Below are 27057 nucleotides of genomic sequence, written 5' to 3' on the forward strand. Positions count from 1 at the left end.
TTTGGCTTTGTTGTGTCATTGTTGCGCTGTGTGTGGTGGTATGTCTTAGGTAGTTCAGTCATGAGCACACAGTGCAGGATCTTAGGAGCCCCCTCCCACCTCTGCAGCACCCTTCCACCTGTCTCCCCATCATGCACTATCTTCTTCCTGAACAGTGTCAAACACAGACTCCTGGGGTCCCCTCTACATTCTGCAAGATGGTGGTACTCTGGGGCCCTGCATTACTGCAGTTCACCAGGGCTTTCCTCCCACCCTGTATCCACCCCACTCCTAGAAGGAGGCAGATTCCGGGGTGCTTCCTCCCTCAAAAGCTCGGTTCCTAAGCTCTCTTCCTATATTGAGGAGGGGTCTCTAGGTCCCCACCCTTGGGGGTGTCCGGGATTCCCCACCCCCCACTATGCTCAGCTTCTCGGTGGCGCGGCCACTTTGCAGAAACAAGGTTGGAGCGGTGAGGGGGGAAGGGGGAGTACAGCTGCAGTACCGGGGGCCGGGCCTCGAGCTGTCCGTCTGCTCTGTGCCGCCCCTGATTGGCCGGAGCCGCCTCCCCCCGCGGGCGCGGGCATATGAGGAGGCGGAGGCCCCGGCCGCCGCAGCCTCTGTGCGGTGGGACCCACGGACCGACAGACGCACGCTCCCACCGCGGCGCGGGCGCTGCAGAGGCCCCAGCCCGAGCCCGCGCCTGAGCCCGTCCTGCGGCCACCGCTCAGCAGCCTGTCCGCCGCTCTTCCCGCGGAGCCGCCAAGATGGGGGTAGGTGCAGGGGTCGGCCGGACGCTGTGTGTGTGTATGTGTGACATTGTGGGTCCAGTGACTTTGGGTGTGTGCGGGAGTTGGGGGGCTCCTGCGCCCCTGAGCCCTGGGACCGAGTCTGCCGGGACCTGGGAGCCGGCTGACCTGACTAGTTCCTGTGGCTGGGGGAGTGGGCTACTGAGTCGAAGGGGGGGTGCTGTCTGTGGCGCATGTTGGTGGCTTTGTCCACGGGGGAGGAGGGCTGGCCTTTAGCATCTCGGTTTGACCTTGTGCGGTTGCTCGTGTGCCCCTTGCATGAGTGCAATTGCTTGAGGGTGAATGCGTGTGCGCGTGCTTCTGGCTTCATCCAGCCCTAACAGCAGGGTCTGTGCACCGCCCCCACCCCACTCCCATCTAAAAGCCCGCAACCTGTCTGGGGTGTGTCTGGGAGCTTTGTCAGCGTGTTTAGGGGGCATCAAGACCCCATCCCCTTCCCTGGTCCAATGGACACAGTTACAGGTTATGGGGTAGGCATAAGATGACCTCTCTTTCTCCTTCCAGACCTGGATAAGGGTGACCTGCAGTGACCGACCTGGGGCTGCAGAGTTTTCGCAGCCCCTAACCTGGGGGAGGGGGTGTACAGACTTGAGGCCTGGGAAGAGGGGGAGGAGCAGGAGAAGACTGACAGACAAGTGCCTGGCTGGGGAGGGGGTGGGGGGAGCCTGCATGCCTGCTATGTCCTTGCCTCTGTGTCCGTGTGTCCTTCTCTGTCTGTGCATCTCTCCAGCAGATGCAGCCTCCTTCCTTGACCGACCACTTGACCCCTGCTGCAGCTCTGGATTCCTCCCTGGGTGTCTGGGGTGGGACTTGGGGAGGGCTGTCAGGAAAGGAAGTGGATGGATTGGGGACACCCCTCCACCCCGGTAAAGAGAAAGGGGTCGTCACGGGGAGCCAAAGGAAACATGAACGATGGGGAGAAAGATGGCGGATGAAGGCTGTAGGGCCTACGGATGAAGACGGGGGATGGAGCTGCAGATCTGTGGGTTGGGGTGGGTGAGGGGGGATGGGAGGGAGAATTAGACGGGGGGGGGGGACGGTTAGGGGAGAAAGGGGGAGATGAGAGTCAGTGATGGCTTTCAGGTAAGTGGAATGAAGGTGGGGGAGAAGAGAGGGAGCAGAGGGGGTTGTAGATAAAGAAATGGGGATTGGAGGGGAAGGAAATGATTTAGATGTGGGAGACAGACAAGGCAGAAACAGAAAGAGACGCTGAAAAAAAAAAACCAAAGGAAGGGACAAGACATCAAGACAAAGAGAGACTGAGGCGGAGACAGACGTGGAAAGACAGACAGACAAAATGAGAGACTGAAAGATGTTTCTATCCAGAAGCCAAATTAAAAAAAAAAAAAAACAAAGAAAAAAAAAACACGCACGCAAATAAAAAACATACACCTGAGTGATGGAAAGAAGAGGCCGGGGTCAGAAGAGGAGGTCAAGGTAGGGGTGTTTAGAAAAGACGGTCGCAGGTACCCCGAGATGGGGGCTGGGAAGGCACAGAGATGTCCTGAGCCGTGCAGGTGGATAGAAAATGGCTAAAAGCCGCAGAGGGGGGCTGCAGTGAGCCAGGCAGAGCCCCCACCCCTAGAGCTGCTCCTGCCCTGCAGTGTGCCCATCTGAGCTTCCTGTCTTCCCTGGGAAAGCCTCCGTTCCTCGTGCCAGCAGATGGAAGCCACCCGTAGGGGAGTCTGCTCACGGCAAGGACAAGGAGCTAAGGCTTAGTCACCGGGGACGTGGATGCTACTGTCCTCCCAGGACACCAGACTCCCAGTCTTCCCTTCTCAGATATGGGATACAGGCCCTCACCTCATCCCCTCAGACTCAGGAGGCCAGGCCCAGCCTCCTCCCTCACGCCTAGGAATCTAGGCCCCAGACCTTCTGTGTCAGGGCCAGAAGTCCAGCCCCCTATTTCTCCCAGAGACCCCCCCACACACTGCAGCTCCCAGTGATTGAGAATGGGGTAGCTAATTCCCCTATTCCTGCCAGAGCCTATCTCTCCCACCCCTGCCACCCTGCTCACTTCTCTCCACCCTGACCTCAAGACTGGCTGTCCTCACATCTCTCCACATGCCTGCCTCGTCTGCAGGGGCTGACCCGCCACCCTGTAGCCCATAGCTCAGGATGAAGGATCAGTCTCGCTCCGCTCCCCAAGCCTCCGTGCCTCCTTGTCTGAGACGCAGTACTGCTTGCTGCAGGGCTGGCCTGGGGCCAAGCTCCCGGCTCCCAAGTGCCCTCCTCCTTAGCGTTCCCAGGCTTCCAGGGTTAGGGTCCTTCCCTAGACTGCGAAGCCAGCCCTGGGTCTGGGGGCAGACAGCAGGCTAGTCTGGCTGCTACAAGGTCACGAGGAGATTAGCGCTGAGCTGCACTGAGCCTCCGATCCCAGCTTGGCCCTGGGCCTGCAGGATCTGTCAGCAGCCCTCTGTAAGCACAGCCTCAGCCCACCCCTCCTGCCAGCCTCGGACACCACATTCCCCGTCTGCCCAGGCCACTAAATTGGAACTCAGTCCAGGCCTAAGGCTTTCTTTCCTTGCTCCTCTGTACCCCAAATCTACCCTCACCCAGTTCCTGCTTGTTCCTCGAGGGAATCCATCCCCTATTGAATCCATCCCCTATTCAAAGCCGTCCACAGGAGAGAAGTCAGGTTCACATCTTGTTCATGAAGTCCCTTGGGAATGACTATGTATAGGTGGTACACTGCCTCCCACTGGAGAGCCTTTGTCCCAGCTAACATCTGGAGTGCACTTTCCTCTTGTTATTTGCCTCGCCTGTGTGTGTGTGTGTGTGTGTGTGTGTGTGTGCAGAGGGGTGGGGGAGGGGTATCTCCCAAGATCTGCTGAGTCCTTTGAGACATCCACAGTGTAGGAGACAGGCCAAACAAAGAGCTACACTGGGGAGACAGGCAGTGACCTCCACAGAGACCTTGTGCTGGAAAGACAGGTACCAGAAGCAGAAAGAGAGAGGAACCAGTAGAGCGGGGAGAGACAGACACACAGACACAGAGCTGGTGTCCTAATCATGCCTGACAGTCAGACATTTAAAACACAGGAGAAAGAACATCAGGAATTTGAGACTAGATTGGTCTATATAGTGAGACATCTGCTAGATAGATAGATAGACAGACAGACAGACAGACAGACAGAATGTTCTGAGAAAGAGAGAAGATTCTAGAGCAAGACAGAGACACACAAGGAGGGAGAGAGGACGATCCCAGAATGAGACAACAGCAGCAGAGAGAGACAGACAGACAGACAGAGACAGAGAGAAAGATCTACATTGAGACAGACAACCCAGAGAAGAGGGGCACACAGGCAAGAACTAGACAGTGACCTCAGGAAACACCCTCAAGAGATGACAACAGCCAACGCAGGCCCTCAGAGACCATCTGCAATCTCAGCAGGCTCTGGGAAAGAGAGGACCCCAGAGGCTCAGGAGAGAGCCAGGAGCTAAAGAGAGAGGCAGACTCATGCTCAGAGACAGAGGTGAGACAGCGTCCAAGGAGAGGAGACATAAAGGGGAGAAGCTGCCTCGATGAGACGCAGAGATCGCCGAGGTGCAGAGGTGGGAAGGGACAGAGATGGGCTGGCAAGTAACAGATCAAGAGAGAAGGAGAATTAGCCACGAAATCAGGGAGACACAGAATTCTGAGAGGGCAGCTCAGTGGGCAGCGTGCCTGTCTTCCTTACGGAGAGCTCTGGGTTCTTCCAGTCAGTCCCTAGCCCTGTGTAAACAGTGCAGGGTTGTAATCCCAGCCCCGCAGAGAAGCAAGAGCATCAAAAATTCTGACTACGTAGGGAAGTATGAGCCAGCTTAGACTATATGGGACTTTGTCTCAAATGTGAACACACACACACACACACACACACACACACAAGCTAGACATGGTAGCTCATGGCCATAATCCCAGCAATTGGGAGGTTGAGGCAGGAGGATTGTCATGAGTTCTCATCTGGGTTCTATAGTGACTTCTGGGACAGCTTTGGCTAAAAATTAAGAGTCCATTACCTAAAATAATAATAATAATAATCATAAATAAAATGACTCAGAGAGAAAGGGGTTTTCCCTCCTACCCTGATAATCTGCATTTAACCCCACCCCCGCCCCAAGCACACAGTGAAAGGCTATTCTCTGACCTCCACAAATGCAGTATGGTGCGTGAGTGCGCACACACACACACAATAAATAAGTAAATAAATGCTTTTCGAAAATAAAATGGCAAAGGGGAGAGACTCGTAGACATGAGGGAAGAAAGACAGACGGGGACACCTGGAACCAGACACAGTGAGGCCCTGAGAGACAGAGATAACCCAGAGGCTAGGCCAAGATGACAGCCGGGGCATGCAGGGCCGGTGTCGCTCTGGAACGCCTTCTCGCCCGCAGTCTGGTGGTTCTGACAGCTACCGTGTCGCCACCTCGCAGGACAAAAAAGATGACAAGAGCTCGCCCAAGAAGAGCAAGGCCAAAGAGCGCCGGGACCTGGATGATCTCAAGAAGGAAGTGGCTATGGTAAATACCTCCCCATTACTAGTGCCATCCCAGAATAGTCCCGCCTGCCCCCCCCCCCCCCGAGAACCTGTGTCTCACAACCTCCCCCAAACCGTTCTTCAGACAGAGCACAAGATGTCAGTGGAAGAGGTCTGCCGGAAATACAACACGGACTGCGTGCAGGTGAGGATGGGCGGAGCCAGGGCTGACGCTGGGGGCTGGGCCTGAGGGAGGAGGGCTCTGGGATTTGCGTGTGCTGGTTTTGATTTGGGGTGCCTGGGCTTCTCGGGGAAGGTGTCTATACGAGCCCCATGTCTCCTATAGGGTCTGACACACAGTAAAGCCCAGGAGATCTTAGCCCGGGATGGGCCTAATGCCCTCACACCGCCGCCCACCACCCCAGAATGGGTCAAGTTCTGCCGACAGCTATTTGGTGGCTTCTCCATCCTGCTGTGGATCGGGGCAATCCTTTGCTTCCTGGCCTATGGCATCCAGGCAGGGACTGAGGATGACCCCTCCGGTGACAATGTGAGTATGCCCCACCGCCCTGGCCTGTGTAAGCCCACACACATTGGGGAACACACCCACAGCCCATCTAGACTCTCCCCATCTCCCACCATCCCTCTGTCACAATCGCCTCTGAGAAAACAAGGTCAAAAAATAAATAATAATAATAAAGAAACCACAGCTCCCTGAAGCCTAAGACAGCTAGGGTGCGGCTCAGCGGTGGGGTATTTATTACCCAAGCTTTCTGGAGAACCTAGGCTCAGTTCTCTGCATTCGTGGAGGACCTGTGTGGTGGGACGCAACTGCTACCCCCCTCATACAGAGAACTGAGGCAGGAGAATCATAAATTCGCTTCCAGTCTAGGCCACATAGCAGAATCTGTATCTGCAAAGACAGGAGAATTCTTGGAAGCGCACAGGCTACCTTGCTGGGGGAGGGGGAGGATGGGGAGAGGGGGAGAGAGAGAGGGAGGGAGGGAGGGAGGGAGGGAGGGAGGGAGGGAGGGAGAGGAAGAGAGAGGGTGAGGGAGAGAGACCCACGGGGCTGGAGAGATGGTTTAGTGACTTAGAGAACTTGCCTAGCAGAGGACCTGGGTACAATTCCCAACACTCACCTGGTCGCTCACCACTGTCCCCGTCACTACAGTTCCAAGGGTTAGGTCCAGTGCCCCCTTCTGGAGGCTATGGCATCTATCAGGTGCCATGGTGTGCAAATGTATAGGTGGGCAAAGCACATACACACGTAAGAGTAGATCTTTCAAAACAAAACAAATCAAAAAAACCAAAAGGCCCTCTCTCAAGCAAAGTGGACGGTGAAGACCAATACCGAATGTCATCTGACTTCCACAAGTATGCACACACACATGCACACACACATGCACACACATGCACACACATGCAACTTTGTTCACACGAAAGAATGCATGTATGCCTAATTTTTCATTACATAGAAAAGAAAAGCTGTGCCAGTCACGTGGTAGAGCACTTTGCACGGGTTTGAGCCCTGGCACCACCCAGGGCTGACTGGGTTTGGTGGTGTGAGCCTGTTGTGTAAGCACTGGGGAGGCCTGGGCATCGGGAGATTAAGGTCCGCTGAGCTACAGGAGCTGCTGACTAAAAAGAAAAGGAAGTGAGTTAGGGTTCTGGTCTCAGGCTCTCTGGTGTGGTGCCACCAGGTGGTCACAGTCTGACCAAAGACCAGTGAGAAGAAATGATCAGTCCCACAGAGGACACAGGTGTCACACAAGGCTGTCGATCCTCACATGTGTGGTCACAGATCCTCACACAACACGCACAGACGTCTCCAAGAGTATATACAGGAGTGAGAATCCCAACAGGAGGAACCAGGTTCTGACAGTCACCTAATACAGATATAGTGTCTCTCTCTCTCTCTCTCTCTCTCACACACACACACACACACACACATGCAGTATGGACAAAAACAGAATCCACAGAGCCACGCATGGTGGCCCACACCTGTCAGGCCAGCATCAGGGAGGCTAGCCCGGGAGGATTAAAAATTCAAGCCTGGTGGTGGTGCCGATGGCACCTGCCTTTAATCCGAGCACTTGGGAGGCAGAGAGCTCTGTGGGTTCAAGGACAGCTCATTTAGTGAGTTCCAGGACAGTCGGGACTACCAAGTGAAACCCTGTCTCTACATACATACATACATACATACATACATTCATACATACATACATACATACATACATTCATTCATATATACATACATTCATATATACATACATACATTCATTCATACACATACATTCATATATACATACATACATTCATTCATTCATATATACATACATACATTCATTCATTCATATATACATACATACATTCATACATACATACATACATATACATTCATATATACATACATACATTCATATATACATACATACATTCATATATACATACATACATTCATATATACATACATACATTCATATATACATACATACATTCATTCATTCATATATACATACACACAAATAAATACAAAAGGGCAAGCTAGCACACATTCTTATAAATGTAAGCTGAGGCCTTCAGGCACACAAACAGACAGACAGACCACACAGCGCAAGGACACAGACAGACGTGTTCACAAAGCTCCCTCGCTCCAGTGACCCGGGTATGGGGGCAGGTGGGGACTGTGGACAGCCGCCTCGGTAACGCCCTTTTCTGGCGCATCCCCACAGCTGTACCTGGGCATAGTGCTGGCCGCTGTGGTGATCATCACCGGCTGCTTCTCCTACTACCAAGAAGCCAAGAGTTCCAAGATCATGGAGTCCTTCAAGAACATGGTTCCCCAGGTAAAGAGGGCTCAGCAAGGGGACAGGAGGACGTGGCCCAGTGTGCTGCGCCCCGGGACTCCCTCCCAGGCAGAGGGAGTTTGAGAGGTGACCGTTCCATGTCTCATACACAGCAAGCCCTTGTGATCCGGGAAGGTGAAAAGATGCAAGTGAACGCGGAGGAGGTGGTAGTTGGGGACCTGGTGGAGATCAAGGGTGGCGACCGGGTGCCTGCTGACCTGCGCATCATCTCTGCCCACGGCTGCAAGGTGAGGCAATGCCTTGGGTTCCAGCTCTGCTTCTTTCCTCTGAAGAATAGGAGGGTGAAAAAAAATCCCTGAATGTCTTCTATAGACGGAACCCAGAGTTCCAGGCCTCAACTCCCCCCCTCAGACCCAGGGGCTCAGGCCCAGCCCTCCTCCCTCAGACCCAGGAGCTCAGGCCCAGCCCTCCTCCCTCAGACCCAGGAGCTCAGGCCCAGCCCTCCTCCCTCAAACCCAGGAGCTCAGGCCCAGCCCTCTCCCTCAGACCCAGGGGCTCAGGCCCAGCCCTCCTCCCTCAGACCCAGGAGCTCAGGCCCAGCCCTCCTCCCTCAGACCCAGGGGTCCAGATCCCAGCCCTCCTCCCTCAGACCCAGGGGTCCAGATCCCAGCCCTCCTCCCTCAGACGCAGGGGTCCGGACCCAGCCCTCCTCCCTCAGACCCAGGAGCTCAGGCCCAGCCCTCCTCCCTCAGACGCAGGGGTCCGGACCCAGATTTCCTTCACATCTAGTAGTCTAGGCTCAGGCCCATCTCACAGAAATTCTGAGGGATTTGTGGCCTGGGCCAAAGGTCCTGTTCCTGCCTACTCTCTTTCAACGTCCTGCCTCCAATTTCCCAGATGCCTCAGGCCAAACAGGGTTCCCTGGCTCACCCCCACCATAACTTCCAGGACAGGCTTTATTTACTCCAAGCCCCACTCCTGCGTCCTTGCTCTCCGACTCTGGGCTTTGTGCTGGACATAACTCACTGCTCCGTCTGCAGGTGGACAACTCCTCCCTGACTGGTGAATCTGAGCCCCAGACCCGGTCTCCGGACTGCACACATGACAACCCACTGGAGACTCGGAACATCACCTTCTTTTCCACCAACTGCGTGGAAGGTGAAGGGGAGGGACCCCCAAGGGCACAAAACCAGAGATGTGGCTCAGGAGGTAGGGTACCTTCAGCCTTCTAAGTCTCAGCTGACCCAAGCCTCTCCCTTTGGTTTTGCAGGCACTGCTCGGGGTGTGGTGGTAGCCACAGGTGACCGAACCGTCATGGGCCGCATTGCCACCCTGGCCTCGGGCCTGGAGGTGGGCAAGACACCCATCGCCATTGAGATTGAGCACTTCATCCAGCTCATCACTGGCGTGGCCGTGTTCCTGGGCGTCTCCTTCTTCATCCTTTCCCTTATTCTGGGGTACACCTGGCTGGAGGCTGTCATCTTCCTAATTGGCATCATTGTGGCCAATGTCCCAGAGGGGCTGCTGGCTACTGTCACGGTAAGGCTGAACCCCATGGGAGAGGAGCTGGGGGTCACCCCCAGGTCTGAGGGAGGGCAATGGGGGTCTGATCCCTGACTCTGTGGGTGTGTAAACTCCCTGGAACTGGAGTTTACAAAGGGTTGAGTCACCGTGTAGATGTTAGGAATAGGTCGTCCGTAAGAGCAACAGGCTCTCTTCCTGCTGAGCCATCTCTCCAGCTCCTTGCCACCCGTATTATTTTTATTTTATTTTATTTTGGTTTTCCAAGGCAGGGTTTCTCTGTATAGCTTTGGCTATCCTGGAACTCTCTTTGTGGAACAGCCTGGCCTCGAACTCTCAAGTGCTGGGATAAAAGGCGTGCACCACCGTGCTCAACACTTTTTTTAAAAATCACTTTATTTTCTGTGTATGAGTGTTCTGCCAGCATACATGTATGTACACCACGTGAGGGCCCGATGCCCCTGAAGGTCAGAAGAGAGCACCAGATCCCCTGGAACTGGAGTCGCAGACAGTTGTGAACTACCACGTGGGTGTGGAGAACTGAACCTGCGTTCTTAACCACTGAGCTGTCTGGCCAGCCCCTGCCCCAGTGTCTTTTAATTCAAGCCACAAAGTTAGGATGCACCCACTCATGGCAAAAGTGGAATGATAGTTTTGGGTTTGTATTTACTACATTTGTGTAGCCCAGCGTGGCAGCACATGATGTATGTTTGTGTGTGCACACGAGCAGACACACCACCAGCAGACACACCACCAGCAGACACACCATGGGCAGACAACTTTCTCTCCCTGCCTCTTTCTTCATCTACCTCTTTGATTTTTGCTTTTAATAGAATGTTTTACTTCTTTAGAATACATAATACATTGTATACTGTCTTTTTTAAAGATTTACTTATTTATTATACATAAATACATTGTAGCTGTCTTCAGACACACCAGAAGAGGGCATCAGATCCCATTACAGATGGTTGTGAGTCACCATGTGGTTGCTGGGATTTGAACTCACGACCTCTGGAAGAGCAGTCAGTACTCTTAACCACTGAGCCATCTCTCCAGCCCCCATCTTTTTAACTGAATATTGTTTTATTGAGTTCCATCCATGTGCTTGTAGACAGTAATAGCTTATTCTTTTTCACTAGTATATAATATTCCGCCCGAGCTGTTTTTCTCTTTTCTTTTCAAAGACACTAATCTTTTTTTTTTAATTTTCATTTTCTTAATGCTAATTGTTATTTATTTGGGGGTGGAGGGTGGAGAAGTATCAGATCACGTGAAGCTGGAGTTACAGGCAGTCATGAGCCGCCTGGTATGGTGCTGAGAATCAAACTCCAGTCCTCCGAAAGAACAGTATGTGTTCTTAATCACTGAGCTCCCAAGAACATTCTACCATGTGTTGGGGGGCGGGGCACATCTGAGTCTGTCTATTGTCCACCCCCTGCGGCCTCAACATGGCTCTGTGACAGTCATTCCGCAGCCCTGGGTGCTCCCTGTGATTTGAGCAGAGGCCAGGCAGCTGAGCTGTGGACGTCTGTGCAGTTCCCCTGTCCTTTCCCGTCCTTCAGGTGTGTCTGACGCTGACAGCCAAGCGCATGGCTCGCAAGAACTGTCTGGTGAAGAACCTGGAGGCGGTGGAGACGCTGGGCTCTACGTCCACCATCTGCTCGGACAAGACCGGCACCCTCACCCAGAACCGTATGACCGTCGCCCACATGTGGTTTGACAACCAGATCCACGAGGCCGATACCACGGAGGATCAGTCAGGTAAGTGGTGGCTCTGGGTGGGGACTGGGGCACCCCATCCCAGCAGCCTCGTGGCCTCACAAGTGACTCTCCTACAGGGACCTCTTTCGACAAGAGCTCACACACCTGGGTGGCCCTGTCCCACATCGCTGGGCTCTGCAACCGGGCTGTCTTCAAGGGCGGGCAGGACAACATCCCTGTACTCAAGGTGGGTGCGGCTACTGCCCAGCCCAACCCCGCCTCCCACCTTCCCACTCCGCACTGCTGACTGACCGGACTCTCCTGCCGCAGAGGGACGTAGCCGGCGATGCCTCCGAGTCTGCCCTGCTCAAGTGCATAGAGCTGTCCTCAGGTTCCGTCAAGCTGATGCGTGAACGAAACAAGAAAGTGGCTGAGATTCCCTTCAACTCCACCAACAAATACCAGGTTCGAGGGAACTCCCACTCGGGGTGCTGTGTGGGTTTTCCCGGGACGGTATAAAGAAATGTCCGTTTAGCTGGGCTGTGGTCTTGCATACTTTTAACTCCAGCGCTTGGAAGGTAGAGGCAGGAGGACCAGGAGTTCATGGTTATCCTCAGCTACATAGTGAATTTTGAGGCCACCCTGGGCTACATAAGACCCTGTCTTAAAATGGTGGGGGGGAAACGGGCTGTAATCCCAGCGCTGAAGAGGTGGAGGTAAGAGCGTCAGAGCTATCCTCATGTACCGAGCAAGTTCCTGGCCAGCCTGGGCTGTATGAGACCCGATCTCAAAACAGGAAAAATAAATATATGAACACACATGCAGTCCAGATAGGTAGGACACCGACAGACCAAGGAATGATTTTATCCTGGTGCAGGTTGAAGAAAGAACGGGGTGATTAGAGTTAATTATAGGAACGGGGCAGGAAGTTAATTACAGGACCCTGGAGTGACTCAAAAACAGCTGGACCACCCAGAGTGGGTGGTGACTCACAAACGCTGACTTACTGGAGTCCCGCTCCCAGCCAGCTGTGGGAACAGGCGGGGGGGGGGGCGCGGGAGTGAGTGGCTCTCCCTGTCCCACACTTCCGTGAGGGACCATTAGTGACTGACCACTGTTAGCACAACCCTAGCTATCACTGGACCACCCGGCCTATGTCACGGGAAAGGCCTTCTGGAACTGTTCCATGATGGCGCCAGTCACATCCAGAGGAAATCGTTACTTTACTGGTAACATCGGGACAGCCAACAGGGACCTTGTGGTTTCTCTACAATTCCTGGATGTAGCCATCTCTCTTCCACTCCCTGACAGAGCTGGGGCAAGATGCTAATTTTTTTTCTTTTAAAGACTTATTTATTTAATGTATATGAGTGCACTGTATCTGTCCTCACACCAGAAGAGGGCATCAGATCTCATTACAGATGGCTGTGAGCCACCATGTGGTTGCTGGGAATTGAACTCAGGATCTCTGGAAGAGCAGTCAGTGCTCTAACCACTGAGCCATCTCTCCAGCCCCAAGACACTAATTTTTTTTTTTTTTTTTTTTATTAACTAGTGCTTAAGTTCCCATCTATAAAATTGAGGATGATGATAAAGTAAGGAACGGGAACAGGAGACGTTGAAATGGGAGACGCGGGAGCAAAGAGCGCCCTAAAGTAGAGGGAGGGTCTCAAGCATAAGGGTAGTATTTTCCACATATTTTCCAGGTATGTTTTTGAGCCTTTTTGGTCTTGTTTTAGGTACTTGGGTCCATGAGGTGGTGAAGCTAACAGTGAGATTCTTGCTTTCTGACACACTAGTCCTAGGAGACAGACAATCAAGGGATGAGGGGAGGAGCCCTGCGGGTATAAAGAAAAGAGGGTTCAGACAGTGGCAAGTGCAAAGGTCCTGCGGCAGGAGTGCAACCTGCCTGAACCATATGGTGAGGGAACCAGGGCAAAGTATACAGAGCTGTGGGGCTCCAAGGACTGTGGGGGAGATGCAGCCATGACTCCGAGGGCGGCGAGAACCATGACAGGAAGCAGAAGAGAGCAGATGGGGTTTGATCCATATTGTGTAGCTACAACTCACCTACCACAGGTGCCTGTGCTAGTGTTCTTGGACATAGGCAACCACCTACACGGTCAATTTTAGGTCATCTTTATAACCTCAGAAAGAAACCCCGCACCCTCTCAGCTACCACCCACACCTCCGCCTGCACACTCTGCCCCCAGCCTCATGCAAACACTAACCTACTTCCTGTCTCTGTGGATTCACTTGTTCTGGACATTTTATTAGAAAAAAAATGGAATTGTGTAACATTTGGCTTTTTAAAAATAATTTTTCCAGAATCCATACACTCATCTACCAGACCCTTATTCTTTTTTTTTTCCCCCCAAACCTTTATTATTGTGTGTATGTGGTGTGGGGTGGGGGTTGGGTGTGGAGGTCAGAGAGAGTTGATTCTCTCTTGCCTATATGGAAGTTCCAGGGATTGAACTCAGGTCTTTGGGCTTGCAGAGAGAACGCCTCTATCCACTTAGCCATCCCACCAGCTTCCTCCTGACGTTTGGTTCCCCCCTTCAAGACAGGGTTTCTTTATACAGCCCTGGCTGTCCTAGCCCAGGCTGGCCTCTTTCTCATAAAAATCTACCTGCCTCTGTCTCCCAAGCACTGGGCTTAAAGACATGCGCCACCACTTGACTTTTTGATCTTTTTTTTTTCCTATATTTTAAGAAGAGGTCTCACTATAACCCAGTCTGGCCTGGAGCTCCCTGTATAGCCCTGGCAAGACTCAAACTCATAGTGATTCTCTGCCTCAGCATCACAAGTGCTGAGGTTGCAGATGTGAGCCACCATGCCCAGATGCTGTGAGAGAAAGAAAAATACATTGCGACATGCGAATGTCACATCTTATTGGTCCGTTCTTCTGCTGATGGACAGTTGGTCTGATACCACCTTTTGGGAAACTGCTGAGCTCTTTACCAATGTGGATGCAGCATCTCTCACTGACTGACATGGTTTCTTTTAGGTTTTAATTTTCTTTGGGACTGGGGATGGAAACCAGGACCTTATATTAGCAAGTGCTTTGCCTCAGAACCACACCCCTACCTCTTCTTCAGGGATTCTAGGCAGGGGCTCTACCACTGAGCCATGCCCCCAGCCCCTCACTGGAGGATTCTAGGCAGGGGCTCTACCACTGAGCCACACCCCCAGCCCCTCACTGGGGGATTCTAGGCAGGAGCTCTACCACTGAGCCACACCCCCAGCCCCTCACTGGAGAATGCTAGGCCATTGTTCTGCTGTTGAACAGACAGGGAAAGGTGTGGTTAGATACTGGCAGTGCTCTTAGCCATCTGTCCTATCCTAGCTCTCCCTAGCTGGGTGCAGGCAGCCTCTGGGTCCCTGCACGGTTTAAGCCCACTCTCTTCCGTTACAGCTGTCCATCCATGAGACTGAGGACCCCAATGACAACCGATACCTGTTAGTGATGAAGGGCGCCCCCGAACGCATTCTGGACCGCTGTGCCACCATCCTCCTGCAGGGCAAGGAGCAGCCTCTGGATGAGGAGATGAAGGAGGCCTTCCAGAATGCCTACCTGGAGCTTGGTGGCCTGGGCGAGCGTGTGCTGGGTGTGTATTATGGATGGGGCACACGCTGAACTCTAAGGGCCTGTTGGGGTCAGAATACGTGAATGCATGAATGTGTGAATAAATGAATGAACAGATGAATGAGGCCGTTCCTGAGAAACAAATGCTGGTTGGCTGTGTGGGGAGATTGCGGGAAATCCAGACCCCAGCAGTTCATGGGATGCAGCCATGGAGGTCCTGAGGCTGGCGCCTTCATATGCCTTTCTGTGTCCCTGTCACCAGGCTTCTGCCATTACTACCTGCCTGAGGAACAGTTCCCCAAGGGCTTTGCCTTTGACTGCGATGACGTGAACTTCACCACAGACAACCTTTGCTTCGTGGGCCTCATGTCCATGATTGACCCTCCCAGGGCAGCCGTCCCTGATGCCGTGGGCAAGTGCCGCAGCGCCGGCATCAAGGTGGGTCCTGGGGCAGCCGGGTGGATGTGGTCAGGGGGATTTATGCAGGAGCCCGGGCCGTCCTTAAAACACGACACTTACAGGTTATCATGGTCACCGGCGATCACCCCATCACTGCTAAGGCCATTGCCAAAGGTGTAGGAATCATCTCCGAGGGCAACGAGACCGTAGAGGACATTGCTGCCCGCCTCAATATCCCCGTCAGCCAGGTCAACCCCAGGTGAGTACCACCTGCTCCAGGTCCTACAGGGCATCAAGGTGTCGCCGCGTCGGTTTTACTCCTCCTCCCTTCCTCTCTGGGACCCTTCTGTCTGCTTAGAGCCTGGACCCATCATCTCCTAGAGAAAGAGCAACAGCCATGGTGGTTTTGAGAGGTTGAGTTTCCCTCCCCGTTGCTCCTCACTGCTGTGTGACTGTAAGCAAGTCGGTTACCCTCTGAGTCCCAGCTTCTTCCTCTTCTACAAGGAACTGGGTGAAGTTGTTTACACATTTAATCCCAACACCAGGGAGGCAGAGGCAGGCAGATCTCTTTGAGTTTGAGGCTAGCCTGGAACTCACTATGTAGACCAGGCTAGCCACAGTGACACAGTAAGACCCTTTTTCAAAAGATAACAAAAACGACGCCAAAAACAAAGAAACAAAACCATTCTACAAGGATGAGGATGGAGTTCAGGGAAGGGGTGCTTGTGGAGAATGAATGCACAAGGCCCTGGGCTTCACCCTCAGTACCGGCCTAAGCAATACAAATGCAAAATAAGGTAAAACCGGGTATGGTGCTGCACACCTGTACCCCAGCACTCAAAAGAGAAGACAGGAGAATCATTCATTTGAGGTTAGCCTGAGCTACACAGCAAGATCCTGTCTCCAGACACTAAGGACTAGGAATGTAGTTCAGAGATAGTACTTTTCTAGAATCTCACAATGAGGGACTGGGAACATGGCTCAGTGGTAGAGCCCCTGCCTAGAATCCCCCAGTGAGGAGCTGGGACTGTTGCTCAGAGGTAGATGATTGCTTAGTAATAAAAGACCCTGGGTTTTATCCCCAGCACCACTAAAAATGATGTGTGTGGGGGTACAAGTTACAAATAATTATATATAAGTACTACTTTTGAGACAAGGTCTAACTGTGTAGCCCTGGCTGGCCTAGAACCTCTTATGTAGACCAGACTGGCCTTGAACTCAAACCTCTGCTAGTCTCTACCTCATAAGGCACGAAACCCCCTGCCTAGTGCTCAGATTATACATAATTATAAACACTTGCTCTCAAAGGATTAAAGAGAGCCCCATATTCCCTGCATTGCTCCCCTATACACCTGTGTGTTTGTGTTTGGTGTTTTTGACTTCCGACTCTTCAGTCCTTGTCCCTGTCTCTGTCCCTCTTCCTGTTGCTCCATGCACCCGCGTGCCTGTTTCTGGTCCTTCAGGCTTGGCTGGCTCTCTAACCTTATCATGTCCCTCCCTCAGACCTTCTCCTCTGTTGCCCTTGTCCATGGTCTGTCCTGTCTGTCTTTCTGCCTATCGAATGCCCTAGACTCTGACCTGAGCCACTTTCTGCTCTTCTCAGGGATGCCAAAGCCTGTGTGATTCACGGCACCGACCTCAAGGACTTTACCTCTGAGCAGATTGATGAGGTCCTTCAGAACCACACTGAGATCGTCTTCGCCCGAACCTCCCCTCAGCAGAAGCTCATCATTGTGGAGGGCTGCCAGAGACAGGTGAGCTCCCACCTGATCTAAGGGAGGAGAGGCCTGGACCCCCGGGTCTGAGGGAGGAAGCCTGGGCCTGGATCCCTAGTCTGAGAGAGGAGGGCTGGGTCTGAAGAGTTCGTTCTCACCATCACCCTCACCCTTCCTCCTTCCAGGGAGCAATTGTGGCTGTGACTGGCGACGGTGTGAATGACTCCCCTGCTCTGAAGAAGGCTGATATCGGGGTGGCCATGGGCATTGCTGGCTCTGATGTCTCTAAGCAGGCTGCCGACATGATTCTGCTGGATGACAATTTTGCTTCCATTGTCACTGGTGTGGAGGAAGGTGAGTGGTCTCAGGGGTGAGGGCGGGGTGTAGAGACTGAGTCACAGTGTACAGTGTATACACTGTTAGACGCTTTAGGAGGGGGAGGGGAGCAGGCCAAGACTCCAGAGGGATCACAGGGCAGGTTCCGGCCATCATGCAGTGTGGTGGATGACCAAGTTTGGGAGCATTCCAAAGTCCAGGAAGTATAGTCACTGTGAAGCAGAGGATTCTGGGAAGTTTGGAAGGGCCCCCTCTCCTGACATGAGCTGGGGTTCAGTTCCTGAGGTTTGGGAGCCTGGTATGGGGCTGAGATAGTGTAGCAGGGAAGTCCCACTGCAGAGCTGACTGACAACAGCCCCACCTCCTAGAGGGTCTAGAGTGGGCATGAAGGAAGCCGGCTCATGTTTTATTTTATCTAATTATTGGTAATTACATTGATAATTGCAGAAAACAATAATAAATAATAAATAATATATTAATATTTATATATAATATAAATATTTACATATAATAATAAATAATAAAATGTTAGAGACGCCATAATCTCACTACGGAAGAGAAGCTGTTTGTGCTGTGTCAGCTTTTCTCCCGGGGTCTAGCCCCATCTGAAATGTCATCCCTTGCTTGGAATGGCATTTGCTGGGAGTGTGTGATGGCTCATAAGCCCAGGGCTCAGGAAACTGAGGCAGGTGGATTGCTATGCCTGGGCTATGAGTGTGACCCTGTTACACACACACACAGTTACACACATGCACGGGGGGGGGGGTGGGAAGAGGGAGGAGGGAGAAGATAGAGGGATGGGGAGGGAGGAAGAGGTCAGTGCTATATTGAACTGAAGCTATAACTCACAGGGGTCGCCTAGCATGTGCAGGATTTGAGTTTCATAAAATCTCATGATAGGTAGTGCTATGGTATTGCACACCTTTAATCCCAGCTCTCAAGAGGCAGAGGCAGGTGAGTTCAAGGCCAGCCTGATCTACAAAGTAAGTTCCAGGACAGCCAGAGATACACAATGAGTGTCTTGGGGGAGAACAGAAGGCGTAGTTAACCAGATGTGGAAGTTCCACTCTTTTAGAACTCTGGAGACAGGGGCAGGAGGATTTCTGTGAGTCTAAGGCCAGCCTAGTCTACATACGAAGTGAGTTCTGGACTAGTCAGGGCTATATGGCAAGACCCTGTCACAAGACAAACAAAATCTAGAGGATAGTCAATAAAGCTGAGCCCACTGCGACAGGCTAGGCAAGTTATTTTGTCTCCAATATCCCAGAGGAAAACACAGCTGCCTCTCTTGTTCTCTACACATCTGCCTATGCAGGACAAGGCAGGCACCTATGTGGCCTCTGCCCTTGGCATCATGCAGGCTGATGCGTGCACTCCAGATCGGGAAACACGTTAACTAAAACAATCAACACACGATAATTAACACATTGAGGGAGGTGCTAGGAAACCCACAGAACCCAGTTTAGTGCTGCAGGCCTATAACCCATGCTACTCCGGGGGCTGAACAGAGCTTACAACCCTGCGCAGCTTTACTGGAACTTACTTACTGCCTCCAAACAAGTTAAGAAGAAAGCTAGGGGGGTGTGGCTCAGCAGGAAAGCAGTGGGGGGAAGGATCAGGAGGAGACAAACGGGGAGGGGGAGGGGAGGGAGAGACAGAGAGACAAACCACAAGGGCAAGACGCTGGAAGTGGTGTTTGTGGGGGTTTTAAGGTCCCCAAGGGAAAATTCCAGAAACCAAAAATACAGTGAATGTCATCTGTTGTCCAACTCCAAGTGAGCCAGTTCCTTCTCTGCGTGCTGGAATTACAGGTGTGAGCCACGAAAACTGGCTGGATTTGTCTTAACGGAAAAGTAAATAGTATACGTATTAACCAGGCATGCTGGTGAGCGTAGGTATGTACTTGGGAGGCTTAGACAAAAAAGATTTAGCTGCAGGCCAGCTGGTACTACTCAGCAAGCTCTCACCTCAAAAAAGACGGGGTCTTAGAGATGGCTCAGCAGCTAGGAGCGAACAGTTAAGAGGACCCAAGTTTGGTTCCTAGCATCCACACCAGGCAACTCAGACTCCTTTAATTCTAGCTCCAAGGCTTTAGTGCCCTCTTCTGGCCTCCACAGGCACTACTCTCGTTTGCAGGGCCACCCACTCACTCACCCCATACACATTCACATACACGTAATTTTTAAAAGCAGCTAGCCGGGCTGCACAGTGACACATGCGTTTGGTCCCAGCACCACCTGGGAGGCAGAAACAGGTGGATCTCTGAGTTCAAGACCAGCCTGGTCTAGGTAGTGAGTTCTAGGACAGCCAGAGTGCATAGAAAGATCCCACTTTCAAACAAAACAAACGAAACTCCAGCTGCTTGGTGGCATTTGCCTGAAACGCTAGAACTTAGGAGATCAAGATGGGGAGATCAGAAGTTTGAGTCCATGAAACTACAAAAAACTGTAGCTCCTAATGGGTTGCTCCTAATGTGATTTTTTAAAAAAAGATTTATTTATTTTATGTATGCGAGTACACTGTAGCTGTCCTCAGACACAGCAGAAGAGGGCATATGATTTCATTACAGATGGTTGTGAGCCACCATGTGGTTGCTGGGAATTGAACTCAGGACCTCTGGAAGAGTAGTCAGTGCTCTTAACCACTGAGCCATCTCTCAGCCCCGAGTTAGCATTTCTTTCCAATTTTAGTATATGTGCTGTGAAAGCGAGCACCCCGTTAGCATTTCTTATGGGAGAAAATATCCAATGCCCTTTCTGCTAGCCTTTGGGACATTTGCTATGTGTAATCTATGATTGACAGTTACATAGCAGCATACCAGAGTTTCCTATGTCTGTGGATTTTTTTTTCTTTTTTTATGGTGTTGGGGATGCAGCCCAGGTTCTTGTGCTTTTGAAGCACATGCTATGCCTAAGCTACATCATAGCCCCTTCCTCTGCATGGTACCTTAGACCAGCTGCTACCTGCAGGTACTTGGAGAGGTCAGAGCACTGCTGGGTGCCCTAGCTGGAGTTAGAGGCAGTTGTGAGCCATCTTACAAGGATGCTGGGAACAAAACTTGGGTCCTCAGCAAGAGCAGCATCCACTTGTAACCATGGAGACCGTTCTTGAGCGTCCCCTTTTTTAGGAGGTGGGGGATTTTTAACACAAGAGGTCACTAGGTAGTCCAGGCTGGCCTTAAACTCATGGCAATCTCCCTGCCTCAGCTTCCGGAGTATTCGGATTACAGATTTTAACACGACACCTGAATAAGATTAACTCTTAGATTCCATATATGAGAGAGATCATGTGGTTCTTGGGCTCCTAAGCCCAGCACACAGACTTTCGTTACCATCAATTTCATTTTTGAAATTCTTTACAATTATTTTATTTGGGCTGTGTGGGTGTTTTGCCTGCATGGTGTCTGTGCACCACATGCATGGAGTGCTCATAGTGGCCAGAAGGGGGCAGTAGATCCTCTGGAACTGCGGTTAAGGTTGGGAGCCACCATGTGGTTACTGGGAACAGAACCTAGGACCTCTGGAAGAGCAGCCAGTGCTCTTAACCACTGAGCCATCTCTCCAGTCCCCATTATTAATTTTTTAAAAAAAGAAATCCTGTACGCCATTTTCCATGATAGCTGTACTAAGTTACATTGTGGAAGGCAGCTGTGCCCAACAGTGTGCCAACGCCACACCTACTATGTGGCCTGACCTTTTCCCTGCCTCCCCTCGAGCACCTGTCTTGTCATTTTGATTGTAGCTACCTTCTCTCTGGGCTAACGTCACATTGCTGGTTAAGTTACTTTGTATCCTCAGCAGTTAGTGGTGCGGTCCTGATTTTGAGTACAGTGTATCTTCTTTGTTTTCGTTTATTTGGTTTTGGTTTCTTGAACCAGGCTTTCTCTGTGTAGCCCTGGCTATCCTGGAACTCCCTCTGTAGACCAGGCTGGCCTGGAACTCCTAGATCTGCCTGCCTCTGCCTTACAAGTGCTGGGATTAAAGATGTGTGCCAAGGGCTTTTGCTTGTTTTTAATATCCTTTCTTCTGCCTTTTGAGACAGTCTTACTCTGTAGAGCCTTGGGTTTCTAGGAGATCCAGCTGCCTCTGTCTCCCAAGTGCCCTGATCAGAGGCACCTGTCACCATGCCCAGCACTGATTTTTATTGTATAGTCCTGGCTGGCCTTGAACTTGCTATCTAGACCAGGCTGGTCTCAGAGTTGCTCTGTCCTTATTGCCTTTGCCTCCCAGTGCCAGAATCCTGGCATGTGTCGCTAGGCCTGGCCTATTTGTGTATTCTCTTCTGAGAAATGCCTATTTTAGTCCATTGCCATTTTTTTTCCCCTTGAGATAGTATGTCTTGTAGCCCAGGCTGACCTCACTATGTAGCTGGGGATGACCTTGAGCTCCTAAAAGTGGGTTATTTTATTTTTTTAATAACTCCCTCCAGCCTGACACTGGAGGAGACAGTGGGTGGAACCGGCCATGATTGTTCTTAGGCGTTGACCTGATGTGCGCCATACTGGTCATGTTTGTGACCAGCCTGGGTATCACAAGTTAACCTGAGAGATTTCTGCATATAGGGACCCATTCACTCCCCAGATGCTAGTCAATAGAAGTCACATTGGTAGAGGGCTTGCCTGCCACATAGAAGGTCTTGAGTTTGATCCACAACGTTGTAGAAATAAGAAACAGACACAGACATCTCTCTCCATTAAAATCCCTTCCTGGCCCGACCACCGTCTTGCTTGCTGTCTTCTATAAAAGTGGGATGATTTTTTTCTTGATTTTTTTTTTTTGTTGTTGTTTTAATGTTAATTTGAGACCGGTCTTATGTAGCCCTGGAATGAAAGGCCTGTGCCACCAGGTTCAGTCTTCACACCTACTTTGCTAGTTTGTTTGTTTGTTTTGCGGTGCTGAGGGTCGAATGCAGGATCTTGTGCGTGCTGGGTGAGCACTCTACCAACCTGGTTACAGCCCTGTGTCACTCAGTGGAAGACCTCAGATTCACCTGTGGGTTCACGTGTTCGTGCCCCCCCCCTTTCCCTTCCTGTCTGCCCCGGTGACATGAACTTTCAGGTTGGCTCTGGTTTGAGGCTGCTTTGAATCCTGCCATGGTAAACCTTTGTGAACATAAACAATCATCTCTCTGGGGCATAAACCTGCAAGTAGGGTTAAGGATGTTTAAACTTGATAGAAGCTATCAAACAGACTCCCCACGGGGTGTAGATGTGAGCGGGTGAGGGTGAACGAGATAGCATGCAAAAGTCTGGATGTGGGTAGAAGGTCTCAGTGGTAGCGCCCCTATTGTGAATGCCTCAGTGAGGGGCTGGGGGTGTGGCTCAGTGGTAGAGCCTTGCCTGGCATGCAGGAAGCCTAGGTTCAACCTCTAGGATAGATAGATAGATAGATAGATAGATAGATAGATAGATAGAAAGAATAGAGGTAGGTAGATAGATAGATAGATAGATAGATAGATAGATAGATAGATAGATAGAAAGAAAGAAAGAATAGAGGTAGGTAGATAGGTAGATAGATAGATAGATAGATAGATAGATAGATAGGTAGATAGATAGAAAGAATAGAGGTAGGTAGATAGATGATAGATAGATAGATAGATAGATAGATAGATAGATGCATAGATAGATGGATAGATAGAAAGATAGATAGATAGACACATAGAGATAGATAAAAGTAAGTTCTAGACAGGAAAGAAGATGGGGCTCCAGTAGACCCCAAGTTCTAAGCCTGCCCCTCCCTCCTCCCTCTACAGGCCGCCTGATCTTTGACAACCTGAAGAAATCCATCGCCTACACTCTGACCAGCAACATCCCTGAGATCACACCCTTCCTGCTCTTCATTATGGCCAACATCCCACTGCCCCTGGGCACCATCACCATCCTCTGCATTGACCTGGGTACCGACATGGTGAGCCTGGCTGTCACTTAGGGCTGGGGAGGGCCACTCTCACAGGCTGACTCTCTCTCTCTCCCTCCCTCCCTTACTCCCTCCCTCCCTCCCCCTCTCTCCACTCACACAGCCTGTCTCTCTCCCATCCAGGTCCCTGCCATCTCCTTGGCCTACGAGGCTGCCGAGAGTGACATCATGAAGAGACAGCCCAGGAACCCACGCACAGACAAACTAGTCAACGAGAGGCTCATCAGCATGGCCTATGGGCAGATTGGTGAGGACTGCCTGGGCTCAGAACCAAGGGCCAGTCCAGCAGAGTGAAAGTGTACCTGGTCTGAGGGCTCAAAGCATGGGGCAAGAGACCTACATCCCCCTCCTCTACTTCTAGGACAGGCACATAGGCAAGGCCCCAGAGAGTGTGTCTAAGAAAGCAAAGCCCATGAGGCTGAAGTAACCAGCATCTAGACGCCTCTTGAGTGCCTTGTTGTTAAGTGTCTCAAACAACCAGTTCACTGGTTTCCAGTTCACTATGTGGGCACAATAGCTCTGAACTTCTGATCTTCCTGCCTCTACCTCCCAAATGCTGGGATTACAGGCATTGCTACCATTCCCAATCTATTTCTAACTGTGGATTAAACCTGGGGCTTCATTTCATGCTAGGCAAGCACTTTGCCACGGTACATCCCCAGATCTCTTACCTTTCGTCTTGAGATGGGGGTCTCACTAAATTGGCCAGAGTGGCCTTGAATTCGTATGTAACCCAGCCAGGCTCTGAGCTTTCATCTTCATGTTTAGTCTCCTGAATACCTGGGATCACAGGCCTGTGGTATTGAGCCCAGCCATTCGGTACATTTACAGTGTTTAGGAAGCCTGAGTCAGGTAGCAATGGGCTGAGGATCATCCATATGGAGAGACCCCTCCCCAAGGGCCATTTCTGGACCCTGTCATGACGTGGTTTAGGCAAGATAATGGAGCAGACCCCAGGCTGATGATCTCAGCTGGTGTTAGGGGAGCACGGAGCACACTGCCAGCTCCTGCCTCACCCTCCCCTCGACTCCCTTCCCCCCCAGGGATGATCCAGGCCCTCGGTGGTTTCTTCTCCTACTTTGTCATACTGGCCGAAAATGGCTTCTTGCCCGGTAACCTGGTGGGCATCCGGCTCAACTGGGATGACCGCACTGTCAACGACCTGGAAGACAGTTATGGGCAGCAGTGGGTGAGTGGGGTTAGGCATCGGGGCTCGGGAGCAGACCAGCATCTACCCCCGTGCTATGCTAACCTCTCTGTCCTGAAGGCTGCAGCCAACCGCTCTCCCTGAATAAGGGACCTCCAGAGCTACCCACACAGGCCAGCTTAGGCCTTCCTTCATAAGCCTGTCCATCCCTTCAAAACCTGGCTGCTGTCTATCCTTCTTGGAGACCCACGGGGAGATGATTAGGGCAATGTAATTATTTGTTCTTGGAACACCTGCCTCTTTCAGTGGTCCCAAGAGGCTACAAACCCAAGAAGGGGCACATCTGAGGTCCTGGGTCCTGGGAACCCAGCTCGGGATGGGGGGCAGGATAGAGAAGGAGCCCAGGGTGTGGTCACAGGATGCAACCTTGCTCCCATATCATTTGGGTTTTTTGTTTGTTTGATTGTTTTGGTTTTGGGTTTCTTCCTGTAGACTTATGAGCAGAGGAAGGTGGTTGAGTTCACGTGCCACACAGCCTTCTTCGTGAGCATTGTGGTGGTTCAGTGGGCTGATCTGATCATCTGCAAGACCAGGAGGAACTCCGTCTTCCAGCAGGGCATGAAGTGAGGGCCTGCAGCCGCACCCCTTCCTGGGTCTGGGTGGTTGCCTGAGTCTCTCCTCCCTCTTCTTTGTCACTTTCGGTTTTGCCTCTGCCTCTTCCTCTTGAGGGTCCCATGTTTTGGAATCTAAGCTTGTCTCTATGTGGGTGAAGGAGGGGTGCCCTGGGTCCTCAGATTTCCCTTTTTTGTCATTGCTTCCTTGAACTTGTCCCTACTTCTCTTTCTCCCTCCCTCCCTCCCCCCTCCCCCTTCTTCCTCTTTCACTTCCTTTTCTTTCTCCCTCCCCCTTCCATTTACTCTGCTTGAGGCAGTCAGCCTCTTGGTATTTAGCCCAAGCTAGCCTCAACCTCACCGCAGTCTTCCTGCCTCGCCTCCCAATTACCCCCATGCCTGTCCCTTTTGTCACCAATCCTTACGCCTCATTCTCTCTGTGTCTTTTGCTCGTCCCATTTCCATCTGCTTTTCCTGGATCCCATTGCCCCTGTTCCTTTCCCCTGTGTACGCATCATCAGCTGGTGACTCAGTGTCTTGGTCCATCTGTGACCATTTGTGTCTGGGTGTCTGTCTGCCTCTATGTGGGTCGAGGGAGCCTGGTGTGGGAGTGCCGCAGTTCTAGCCTCTCCTTGCCTGTGCCTTCAGGAATAAGATCTTGATCTTCGGCTTGTTTGAGGAGACGGCGCTCGCTGCCTTCCTGTCCTACTGTCCAGGCATGGATGTAGCCCTTCGCATGTACCCTCTCAAGTGAGTGCCCGGTCTACCCAGGAACTCCACACTCTCATACCCTCTGCAACCTCGGCCTCAGCCTTAAATCTTCAGCTCACTTACCCCGGTGCTTATCTGGATGACCCCTCTCCTGTCCCCTGTTGCCACCCCTAGGCTGATGCCACCAAGTCAGCCCTACATCCTCAGAGGGACACCGCAGACCCCAGCTCTATTCAGGGTCTAGTGCATCAAAGATCCTGAGAAACTGGGCATCTGATACACACACACACACACACACACACACACACACACAGAGCCAATATTTGTCCCTCATGTCCCCTCCCTTCTTTCGTCTCTGCAGGCCCAGCTGGTGGTTCTGTGCCTTCCCCTACAGTTTCCTCATCTTCGTCTATGATGAGATCCGCAAACTCATCCTGCGCAGGAACCCCGGGGGTGAGGGCATAAAAGGCGGGGGAGGGGGAGACGGATCGAGGTGTCCTTTTTCTTTCTCTCCCCCTGCCCCCCCCCGGCCGTTACTCTCTTGCCAAGTGGGACTGTGACTGTGCGTCTGAAAATAACTCCTCCTTATGCAACCCAGGCTTCCCGTGCACTCTCGTCCCTCTTGCCCTGAGTTTCCCAGTGCTAGGATGACAGACCTGCCACCACACCTTGTGTTTTGTGTCAATGTGTCTTTCTGTGCCCCAGCCTTGTTCTTATGGCCCTCTTGTCTGCCATCCTCTCTCACTTTGACTTTCTTTGTCCTTCCAGGTTGGGTGGAGAAAGAGACCTACTATTGACCTCAGCCACCACGTCACCTGTGTCTCCCCTGCCCCCAGCCCAGGACAGCCCTCTCTGGTGGTTCCCCCATTTTGTACTCTGGGGGGAGGGGCCTTCTCTCCCCATGGCCCTCCTCTTTCCTTGTGGTCCAGCGTCCTCTCCCACACCTCAGTTACCTCCCACTTGCCCTCACTTCTCTCTCTGGCTGGCTTCTCTCCCCCCACAGTCCCTGCCTCTCTTCTCCCTCCCCTTTCTGTGTCTCTCCCCCTCTCTCCCTTGCAACCCTGCCCCTCATTTCCCCCCTGGGCTCTTTTTTACTCCCCTGGGCCCCATCTCCTGGCTGATGCCATCTCCGGTTCTAATTCTGAACAATTATCAAATATATCAGTGGGGAGAGAAAAGGTGTGTGTGTGTGTTGTGCTTGACAGCCAGAGGTGTGGGCAGGTGGGGTGCCCTCTGCCAGCGCCCAGTGTTGGGTGACATGAGCCTGGTTTAGTTAGTTGCGGTGCCACAAAATCTTTGGAGCTACTGAGTCGTGGGTTTTGGATTCTAAGGAGTTAGAATTCTCAGCCCAGCTGGATGG

At 51.9% G+C, this 27057-nt stretch overlaps 1 protein-coding gene across 1 annotated transcript; it reads left to right on the forward strand.

Annotated features, from left to right (window-relative positions):
• Positions 1-629: 629 nt before the first annotated feature.
• On the forward strand, positions 630-26570 carry ATP1A3 (ATPase Na+/K+ transporting subunit alpha 3). Its single transcript, XM_080909039.1, has 23 exons — positions 630-749; positions 5199-5285; positions 5388-5447; positions 5589-5792; positions 7978-8091; positions 8205-8339; positions 9093-9210; positions 9323-9591; positions 11136-11334; positions 11412-11521; positions 11605-11739; positions 14693-14885; positions 15126-15301; positions 15385-15521; positions 16866-17016; positions 17163-17331; positions 23065-23219; positions 23352-23475; positions 24272-24417; positions 24868-24998; positions 25635-25736; positions 26059-26150; positions 26466-26570. Exons 1-23 carry the CDS (start codon positions 744-746, stop codon positions 26492-26494), a joined length of 3042 nt encoding a protein of 1013 aa, XP_080765165.1. The 5' UTR covers positions 630-743; the 3' UTR covers positions 26495-26570.
• The last annotated feature ends 487 nt before the right edge of the window (positions 26571-27057 follow it).

Source organism: Micromys minutus, assembly GCF_963924665.1.
Source record: "Micromys minutus genome assembly, chromosome: 32".
Taxonomy (NCBI): domain Eukaryota; kingdom Metazoa; phylum Chordata; class Mammalia; order Rodentia; family Muridae; genus Micromys; species Micromys minutus.

Coding starts and splice junctions, on each gene's coding strand:
- ATP1A3 (XM_080909039.1), top strand. Junction 5,793..7,977: donor ATGACCCCTCCGGTGACAAT/GTGAGTATGCCC, acceptor GCATCCCCACAG/CTGTACCTGGGCATAGTGCT. Junction 25,737..26,058: donor CTTCGCATGTACCCTCTCAA/GTGAGTGCCCGG, acceptor TCGTCTCTGCAG/GCCCAGCTGGTGGTTCTGTG.